This window comes from Scyliorhinus canicula, chromosome 13 (genome assembly GCF_902713615.1).
Source record: "Scyliorhinus canicula chromosome 13, sScyCan1.1, whole genome shotgun sequence".
NCBI classification, from domain to species: Eukaryota; Metazoa; Chordata; class Chondrichthyes; order Carcharhiniformes; family Scyliorhinidae; genus Scyliorhinus; species Scyliorhinus canicula.
The window spans coordinates 138,333,657-138,344,610 of NC_052158.1; the positions used below are offsets into that span (position 1 = coordinate 138,333,657).

Consider the following 10,954-nt stretch of genomic DNA (forward strand, 5'->3'; position numbering starts at 1 on the left):
CCAAGGGGCAATAAATCATGGCCAATCCGCCTAACCCGCACATCTTTGGACTGTGGGAGGAAACCGGAGCACCCGCAGGAAACCCATACAGACACGGGGAGAACATACAAACTCCACACAGTCACCCGAGGTCGAAATTGAACCCGTATCCTGGCACTCGGAGGCAGCAGTGCTAACCACTGTGCCATCCACTCACCTTTTGCTTTTACCTTCCCACAAAAGAAATTTATTAATTACAAACTTCAACTTCTAAGGACAGAATGACACAGATACACAACATTCATATTGTAGTTGAATTTTTAAATTATTCTTTTAATTTTTGAAAATATTCAATGCAACCTTTTATTTACACATTAATGTCCATTAAACAAAAATATCTGGGCAGGAAGCATTACTTATCTATTGAACAATGATAGTCGAAAATCGCATTCTTGATGGATGAAAAGAAAAATCCAGACTAGATTGCATAGGGTTTTGAAAGTCACTCATAGTGGATCCAAACAAATGATGTGCTTCAGTTTAAATTTAAAATGGTCAAATCCTTATTTGCTCTCCAGCACATTTCTAGTAAATCAACTGATCACAGTTCAGATTCAGTTTCTGAAACTAAAATGCTCCATGTGTGTGAATTAGATGTGCAATTGAACAAGGACATATTAATTTTAATGTACATATTGATAAAATACTGGTATAAATCTTACTAAAAAGGATGGAAATCTTATGCATTTTATGTTTACAAATTGCAGAAGCAACTTTGCCGCATTTATTTTTGACCTGGTGTACTAGAAAATAATGTCATGAATGGAAATGATGTGTCGTTGGTAACAATTCCCAATCATCCGAGAACATATTTTACATTCTTATATCCTATTAGCAGTTTCGGAACAGGAAAACCACAATAAAAAGACCTGAGAGAGAGAGAGATAGCACCATTATCGTGGTTAGAACTGTTTATTACCATTGCACATCAGCTCAGACAAACACATTACACTTTTAGTTTAAGTCATTGGAATAGGTGAAAATTATCCTTTCTACTTCTTAAAACATGTGGTGCAGAGAGGCCGGAAGAAGAAAAATAAATAAGAATTTTTCTCCCCAACAGAGACTACGTAGGCAGGTTGTTTGGGGGCCTCCGATGGTGTTTTTGAACCAGATGCACTAGAGCAGCCCAGAATGATTCTCCTCTGGTCATCAATTTGAGAAAAAGTTACTTAATTTTCACTGAGCATTGCCCGATGGAAGGAATGCGATCAAGCACAATAAGAATAAGATTGGAAATCTACGTCCTATCGTTCCATTAAACAGCAGTTTACTACTCTGCTGCTACACATGACTTATTACTGGAAGCATATACATGACCACAGTGAAGAGGCAGCACAGGCTTGACTGGAATGTACCGACTGTAATTGAACTGAAATCCACCTTACTGTGAGGTATAGGCCATACATACACTGAAAATGTTTAGTGTAACAGGAACAAGAGGAAATAGTTAAGTCATTCAAACAAGTTTCCTAACCCCAGGAAAATTAAACTATAAAATTAAGCTCTGTAATCACGTAGGCCCATTACAATGCCCGCCTCAGTAGGTCACTAGAGTTCAACTGTTTTGAAGATGACTTAACCAGTCTAAAATCTGATATTTGTAACTTGAACAATAAAAAAAAATCAAGTATCTTCAATATTTCCTCAAGTACTACAGTGAAACTATGTGAAAACAATTTTTTAAGCCTTCATAATATTTCTCTTTGTTTAGTTTTATCTAGATTTTACAGTAGTTTTTAATTCAGGGACAAAAAAGTTTGGCCAATCCACCTACCCTGCACATCTATGGGTTGAGACCCACGCAGACATGGGAGAATGTGAAAACTCAACACGGACGTGACCCGGAATCGAACCCGGGTCCTTGGCACAGTGCTAACCACTGCACCACCAGGCCACCTGTAGATTTTACAATTTGAAATGGGAGATAAGCCTGCACCTCTATACAAGCAACTATAATAATACATCAAATAAGGCACACATTGGTAATTCTTAAAGTGCCATTTTGCAAATATTTTATAGTTCAGATAGCAATAATAAAGCACATAGTTAATTTATTCCAGATTAAAATATTTAAGAGGTAGAAATATGACATGTTTCCCAACAAGCACGACGACTTATTTAGTGCCTTTTGCAATACAAGGACGTTACAACTTCCCTTCCAGCCACTGAAGGACTTGTGAAGCAATGTCTCAGTTGTAATTAATTGATCATCAATTACAGAAATACACACACTTTTCTTTTTCATTGATTTCGATGCAAATTGGAATAGAGTGGTTTCCTAATTCTGCAATGCAGTTTCATGACCCGGCTGCAAGTCGGGAATGCTTTCAAAACTCCTTTCTGTACCAGAAGTTACAATGACCAAAGCAGCCTATATGCACAGCAGTAGTGCACCTGGCTTCCAACCGAATGGCCACAGGTTCAAAGTTCAGCACGTATCATTTATTTGGACTGCATCCTTTTAGGTGCAAGCTAGCTTGCAATGACAAATGGTGGCAGGAGGGATTTGAAAATTTAGATGATCTTGAAATCTCAATTATTTCAATATACATTACTGCAGGCACTAATGGTTTTATACCAGAAAATGTTTCCACAGCTATGGCTAATAGAAGAAAAATGATACAGGGCTCACAGTATCCTATATTTTCCCTCCGGATAAATCATTTAAACTTATCTCAGGGAGTCAATTACAAACATGTACACTTGGAACATTTATTGAAGAAAATTTGTCAGTGCTGTATATTGTTCAAGTAAAAATTCACTCCTGCTTTGTTTTATTGTACCAGTGCATGGATCGTCTTACAGCCAATTCCCAGTTCTCTAAGGTGGGTTTATAGTTATGCAACACAGCGTGTGGTTTGAAAATCTTTTCCACAGATCTAATGGTCTTCAATTCTTCCCTGCTGTCCCAGTACCCTGCAACAAAATTAAACATTTCTTTACCTTATTAACATGGATACAAATGTCTGTGTGCTTCATTATTAAACCACAGTACACAGATCTCGCAAGCTTTTAAAGTAGAGTAGCAAGAGATGTTTCAATAAGTCCAATATGACCCTTCTTTGAAACTTTACCTCAAAAAGTCTTTGTGGACTAAAACGCATTAACTGTTTCGTTACAGATGCTGCTAGGCTAGCTGAGATTTTCCAGCACTTAGATTTTTTATTTCAGATCTCCGGCATTCTCATTGTCTTGCTTTTATGCTCGATAGTGATTAATTTGTCTCCATGATTCCCCACAGTCTATGATTTTTGTCTCATCAAGGTGGTAGATGTCAGAGTGAGGATCAAGAGCATTATTATTGGAATGAAAAGGAAATTAGGTTGAAATGATTCTCATGCATATTCAGTCTAGACTTATGTTAATAGAGATCTGGAAAAAGTGCACCAGCTATTGCCTGAGTACATGACTTAGAAAGGAGATAATGACTCTGAAGAAAGTCAATAGATTAAAAGTAGAGAGGAGGCAGCAAAACATGAAAGTAATTAAATTTAAGTGGAGTGACCAGATACTTATTCAGTTTAATGACGTTTGTTTTCAAATGTTATGGAATTCCTCTAACAGTCAAATATATCAGTCAAACTTTGCAGACACATCAACAATTGACAGCAGAAGGCCATTGCCTAAATAAAATTTGGATTTCTGAAATAATTGACATTTTATATGACAAAATTGTAGATGATAAAATTCATTATTCGACATACCAATTGCAAGGCCAGCTAAAAAGGCTGCCCCTAGACTGGACATGTCCACACGTTTAGGCTTCTCAATATCACAGATGAGCAGATCTGTGGTGAGCTGCATGACAAAATGATTGTTGCATATCCCTCCATCTGCCCTGTGCACAGCAAAAAACAGTTAGTCAGCACCAAGGACATGAACAGGTTACCAGAATCCATCTTTCGTCAGGTAAAATTCAACTAACCACCAGCTATACCAACAAAAAAAGAACAATCTATTCAACATTTTTAAAGCAAAAGCTGAAAATTTCCAGAAGAAAAATCATATGGGACTCAAAACGCTAATTCCTGTTTTTTTCTCTCTCCATAGATGCTCTGGACCAGCTGAGTTTTTCCAGCAGTTTCTATTTTTTTACTCCACTTAAAATTTCCTCCATTGCTACCTGCAAGTTTCACCGGTCAATTACAAAACGCAGCATTTCAATTGTGCAGAATACACACTGTAAACCAGTGCTCCGATGTTCAGTAATACCGACCTGATGCTTGTAATTGGAATGTCGATTTCTTTCAGCATTGTGTCATAAAGCTGTTTGTTCCTAAATTAAACAAAGAATAAATTGTCAATAATATTATTAAAATACAAGGTAAAAGGAGAGAATTCCATGCACTTTAGTGCACAGGTACAAATGTTGCAAATTTATGGACTTTGTTCATTTTGATTTGGACTTCAGGCGATTCTGCTGCTCAGGCTGCACATTCACTCAGGTTATCACCAGAACCTATTAAAAGCAGGAGATTCAGATTTCAGGTGATTTAAAAGCTAGTATTGAATAACGTGAGCACATGGTCGCATAGTGATTAGCATTGTTGCTTCACAGCGCCAGGGACCCGTGTTCGATTCCCGGCTTAGGTCATTGTCTCTGCGGCGTCTGGAGGGTTTCCTCCCAGTGCTCTGGTTTCCTCCCACAATTGCCGAATTATGTGCTTGTTAGATGCTTTGGGACATTCTGAATTCTCCCTCAGTGTACTCGAACAGGCGCCGGAGTGTGGCGACTAGGGGATTTTCACAGTAACATCATTGCAGTGTTAATGCAAGCCTACTTGTGACACGAATAAAGATGATTCTTAATGTAACGCTCTTTGTGTCGGGTGGGGTTACTGGGTTTTGGGGATAGGGTGGAGGTGTGGACTTGGGTGGGGTGCTCTTTCAAGAGCCGGTGCAGACTCGATGGGCCGAATGGCCTCCTTCTGCACTGTAAATTCCATGATGATCTATGAGTTAGTGTTAATAATTGGGTAACAATTGGATTTGGTTGTATTCGACACTTCATTTTTGGTGAACCTTTTATGTTTCATTAACTGTTGTGATCTTTGGGCAGCACGGTAGCATTGTGGATAGCACAATTGCTTCACAGCTCCAGGGTCCCAGGTTCGATTCCGGCTTGGGTCACTGTCTGTGCGGAGTCTGCATATTCTCCCCGTGTGTGCGTGGGTTTCACCCCCACAACCCAAAGATGTGCAGGTTAGGTGGATTGGCCACACTAAATTGCCCCTTAATTGGAAAAACTGAATTGGATATTTTAAATTTATTTAAAAAAACTGTTGTGATCTTTAAAATTGCTATCAAGTGACTGTCAGAAAAGATGGTATTAAATTCAGCGAGCAGATTATTGCAAGCAGGATTAGTGGGGGGGAAATACTTTCAATTATGAAGTCGACAAGGGAAAGTTTTAGAAAATTAATAGATGGCGGAGGACAGGGTTTGCTTGCATGAATTCTGCAAAATCAGCAAGAGGAAATTTATACAGAAACCCCAAATTGTGGCAAATGATCTACAAAGTGCGCTGACATGAGTTCACACCCACAAATGCCAACCTCCCCTGTGAATTCTGTGGGATGAAGATGAGTCACCCTGTCTAGTGTCAATGGCAGAATTGAAAGAGTGGGATGCACAGGAAATCTTTTAAAAAAAAATACACCTACACAAAGGAGGAGTCATGGCAATCTTACTGAAGTGCACTGATTTTACATTATGGGCTTCCACAGAGCTATTGCTAAGATTTATTTACTTTTACCCATTTTGTTGCTCTTCTCAGGTACCTAACAATTCTCCTTTAGGAAAGCATGGCTGTCAGAACCACAGGAACTTGCTATAACAATCACTGGTCCTCACTGAGTGGTGGGCAGGTGTATACTCCTACTGGACTACTTGCCTTCCCAGAAATGTAGTTCACCATAATACAATGCTTCAGTAGGTCTAACACCTCCTCTAAATTCCGTTAATATACACTATAGGCAAATAGCAGATTGGCTGGATACAGGAATAGTATAATTTCCCTAATTTTAGTGCCCATTATAACATCCAAACAAATACATGTATTGTTTCTTAGTCACACACCTGAAGGCTATGGATTCCAGTATTGCTCGTACTAGATGAATTTTGGTCGTTGAAGGTTTCAGTCCCATAAATGACGCACAAGCATTAGGATCATTTAGTGGAGCCTGACCAAACAAAAAACATTTTTATTTCAATATATATTTCCACACTGTGTACATAAAGTATTTTGGGTTATCAAATTTTTAAAAAAGACATGACTTACAGAGGACAGTGAGAGGCAGCGTAAAAGAAAGGAGGAAAGTTATGTCCTTTTTGTAAAAGTTGTCATTTCAGGGTGGGTCAGTTTAAAATGTTATGCATTCTTCTGAATAAAGGTGCCCCAAGAGAATTAAAGGCGATTTAATTTATAGACAATCTGCAAATTAAATAGTCCTCAGCAATTAGTTCATAACTAGTTGTGTGTACATGTTTGAGTGGTAGTATAAACTGCAAAGCAGTGTTCGACATTAAGTTAGCCGGTAAATACGTTACAAGATGTGACACAGAGTCACACAATGCGAGCTGGGCCGCAAAGCTGACCACAGTCTGTGTCAAGCTCAGCCGGGACAACATTTGGGTCAGCACAACAGACTCAGTATTCACATGCGGGGAAAGGGAAGGGAAAAATACAGTAGGGTTTTTACTGCTTTTCAATATCTAGTTCCACTGGTGGCGTGCATATATGTGGACATCAAACCAGATGGCTGTTATGCCCCCAATCATCAAATAGCAGACTGATGGTGTCTATCTCATGCATTACAAATAGTCAATTGTTGAACAGGCGGGCTCTTGGCACTTTTGGATTCACTTCTTCCAAAGCGGGAAAGTTAGAGGAGGAATAAAGAAAAAGTTGAAGACTAGATCCAGTAGACATGCAACAAAGATAGCACTGTAACCGATGGAATTGTATAAATTCTGTACAATAGATATAAAATAGGGTTAAAAATGAGGAGTTAAAATTGAAAGCACTAGATGGATTAAAATTGTGGAATACTCTTGCCTAAATTACACAGTTGTTTCAGGTTATAGACTCAAGGAGAGTTAACATATAAAATGGATTTCAATTTCACATCAGATACAATGATGGAAAATTGGGCCAATGGAATAACAGTGGAGAGGAATCAGAATTCCGCCTGCAGCACGCCCACAAAATGATACCGCTATTTAATATATGGCTGTTATTGAAATTCTTTGCCGCTGGGGCAAGTAAAACTGGTGTGACTTTTCGTATTGTCATCTTTTGCAACTCAAAAATGCAGCTCAAACAAGTCAACCATTAACCAGTTTGATTATGCCAGCAAGGACTAAAATTTACCATTGCTAAGGGACATTGTGAGGGTCAGCAGACTATTCATCAAAGTGAGCAGAAAAGCCAAGCCATGGGTGATGTTGATGGGGAAGTAATAACTAAGTGTCAGCATCTATTTGACATGTACATTGAGGTGGATTCTAGTCTGGCGATCAGCAAGAAGTGCTAACTATTCCATTATAAGAGATGAGGCAAATTAAATGCCTAGTTTGCATAGTGCAGCTTTACTCAGCCCTCAAAATATAAAAATTCTCTCCAATAGCATGACATTGCTTACAGGTATATTTAGGTCTGGATATTAAGCTGCTAACCTGGTTGTGCATTTATGATCACTGCTCTAAGTAGGCAATGCCAGGTACTGATTGCAATTACTTGTTGAGATCACAAAGCTCTCAGTAAACTTCAGTAAGTGTTGCTTGATGAAGAGACTCTAGGCTGCGAATGGGCTGGCAAATTTCCACCTGCAGTTCAGAAGTACTCAGAACTTTTACTTATGTCTTTCATTTAGGCCCCGAGATGGTAATGTTTCTTTGGGGTGTTTTTTTTAAAACATAAAGTGTCTCCATCCTATATTTTCAAAACTTATATGATCAAGAACTGTGTGTCTGTGGTAGTTTATCATAGACATTTAAAATGACTGGCTTTTATTCTTTTAAGGATTTGTTAGCAAATCAAATGCAGATTTGCTTGCAATAAAATTTGTCAATATTTTTATTAATATACTTAAATCTCTCTATACGTACAAGAGGGAATTACAACTGGCATTTGTATAGCAGCTCTTAACATAGAAAAGCACTCCGGTGGGCATTATAGAAGTGTAAAATAGATGGGTGTTGGAATATAGTGGGAAATAGTAATAGATAGCTTGGTCAAAGTGATGAACTTCAAGGAGGGTCTTAACAAGAGGTGGAGAGGCATTAGGGTTTAGGGAGAGTGTGGGACGTGATTGTTTTAAAAATGTATTCATGTGATGTGAGCATTGCTGGCGAGGCCAGCATTAATTGCCCATCCCAAATTGACCCAGCAACAATGAAATAATTAAATATGGCGAGTGGTTTGGAGGGGAACTTCCAGGCGGAAGTGTTCCCAAGTGTCTGCCACTCTTGTTCTTCTGGTTGGTGGCGGTCATGGGTTTGGAAGGTGCTGCCGAAAGAGCCTTTGTGGGTCCCTGCAGTGCACCATGTAGACACTGCTGCCACTAGAGGGAGTGAATGTTTGTGGGTGGGGTACCAATCAAGCGGGCTGCTTTGTCCTGGATGGTGCTTAGCTTCTTCAGTAATTTGCAGCTGTACTCATCCAGACGAGGCCAGAGTATTCCATCACACTCCTGACTTGTGCTTTGTAGATGGTGGACAGGTTTTGGGAGTCAGGTGGTGAGTCACTTGCCGCAGGATTTCTAGCCTCTGACCTTCTCTTATAGCCACTGTATTTATATGGTTGGAGCCTTGGGCTGAAAATGAGTCAGGGTAAGAGACCTCGCTGCCAGAGGTGGGCTGGAAGCAAGGCCTGCCTCTGTGTTTCGGCAGTTTTGAAATTAAAAATACAACAAAAACATCCCTCCAGCCCTCACATACTCCCTATGCTCCATCCATGCAAACCTTGCACCCCCACCTATCTCCGCCTACCCTTACTCTAACTCCCTTCCATGCCAACTCACCTAGTGTCCTTGGATAGCTCCTTGAATGCTTTGGCATTTCGCGGTTAGCTTTGACAGGTTTGACACATCCTTGACAGATTTGACAGCTGGACAGCTCCTTAATGTTTCTTGGACAGCTGAACAGTTCCTTGACAACTGGACAATTCTTTTACAGCTCGAGAGTTCCAATGGGTGTGCATGTAAAAAGTGCATGATCGTGTTCACTTCTAAAAATCCCAAAGGGTGCCTTACTTCTTCCAAGGGTGCCTTGGGACCCGTTCCAAGGAGGTACCTTACCTCTCCAAGGGGTATCCACAAGAATCCACTAAGTCCAGACCTCCTTTCACCTGTTCCATTCTGCACACTTCAGATTCCGCAATGGCGGCAGCTGTTGATATAAATGGCCAGCTGTCTCTGGAAACCCCACATGTGCAAACCCTAGCCTGGCTCTGGTCCCTCACCCACGAAGATGGGAAATGGCGGGTTCTTTACGAGACTTAGATTTTCTCGCCATCTCTGGGATATTTGCAAAAAAATGGAAAACCTCTCAGTGTGGCGAAAATCCAGGCCCAAGACCAAAACTGACACTGGAAGCCAAAATGTCTGTGTAGACTGAAACCTATAAACGGGCAGTGAGCTACTGGAGCTCAGATAAAGACTCCAGTGGTGTAGTACAAGCAGATTGAAGAGACTGGAGGTTAGATCCAGGAACGTAGAGTAGGAAAATATAGTTACTGCAGCTGTTTCTGTTACTTGCAGATAAACATTGGAAAACTGATGCCTTCCAGACTCTCGTAAAAGAGGTTCTGCCTCTTTTGGTGAAGATCATGCCTGTGGTTGATCGTGTGCTGTTGTTGGTGGAAGATCAGACTAAATCCTAGCAGAGGAGCCAAAATGTGAGGAAGACAGAGGCCAGAATGACACGTTGCTTGGGCGGGCTCGCACCCAATCCGGAAGTGCTTGAAATCAGCCACGCGATATTTCGGTCGGCGGGCGTGCGAGAATCAGAAGTGTGCCCGCTGACAATCGAGCAAGCAACTTAGCCCATTAAGGGGCTAGTCGCTCTCAATTTTACATGGCCCATCTGTTTTATGGTTGGTGGGCATTCCAGGGTTGAAATAATATTTTAAAAGGTGTCTGGGGATAAAAGTTTGTGTTTGAATGCGCTGCCTAAACACTCTTTTGCAGCATTTTTCCATTGTAACTTAATCTTTTCCAAACAGATCTGCAGTTCCCCCAGATAGCTCCGCAGGAGCCGTCTCCCTGATGGAGTCTATTAGAAGTGAAGCCTGTACCCTCTCCTTTCTCTGCGCTCGCCCTTTTCCCACCCTCCACGGCAGTGCCGAGCCTTCCCTAGCGTGCGATTCACACGCTGGCTGCCTTGGTAATTGGCCAGGATGAAATCGCATTCCAGGGTCACTCGAGGCCGGAAGTGCATTTTGCATGCCCTTCCGGGCCTGCTGAGTGCACATGCCCAACACGCGAAAGATTCAGGCCAGAACTTTGAACGACTTTTGTGATCGAGATCGATGATCTATGTGCTGAGTAGACAACCAAGCCAATTCTTAAGATCTGACTTAATATGTGATTTCTTATTTACAATTGACTGTGTCTAGCATGTTAATTCATGATCAACTTATGTGGATTCTGGATTTACAGTATCGGTGACTAACGAATAGAATATTTAACTTTTGTCTTGTTTGACTCTTGTATAGTAAAAAGTGGTTTCGCTTTAAATGTGAATCACAGAATTCAAAGTGCAGAAGGGGGCCATTTCATCCATTAAGACTGCACCAGTCCTTGGAAAGAGTACCCTACTTAGGCCCACGCTTCCACCCTGTCCCTGTAACTCAGTAACCCCACCGAACCTTTTATACACCAAGGGGCAATTTAGCATGGCCACTCCACCT

The 10,954-nt window shown here is 40.7% G+C and overlaps 1 protein-coding gene across 4 annotated transcripts in view; it reads right to left on the bottom strand.

The window, feature by feature from the left end:
- Positions 1-922: 922 nt before the first annotated feature.
- Positions 923-10,954, bottom strand: part of gk5 (glycerol kinase 5) — a 70,294-nt gene continuing 60,262 nt past the window's right edge. For 3 of the 4 annotated variants that reach the window (XM_038815632.1, XM_038815631.1, XM_038815630.1), the window contains exons 14-17: positions 6,121-6,224; positions 4,259-4,318; positions 3,747-3,880; positions 923-2,958 (exon numbers count right to left, since the gene is read on the bottom strand). In XM_038815632.1, the coding sequence (XP_038671560.1) occupies positions 2,801-2,958; positions 3,747-3,880; positions 4,259-4,318; positions 6,121-6,224 (456 nt within the window). In that variant the 3' untranslated portion in view covers positions 923-2,800. Of the gene's footprint in view, positions 2,959-3,745; positions 3,881-4,258; positions 4,319-6,120; positions 6,225-10,954 lie in introns of those variants that run through there. The other variant, XR_005462797.1, reaches the window with a different exon arrangement.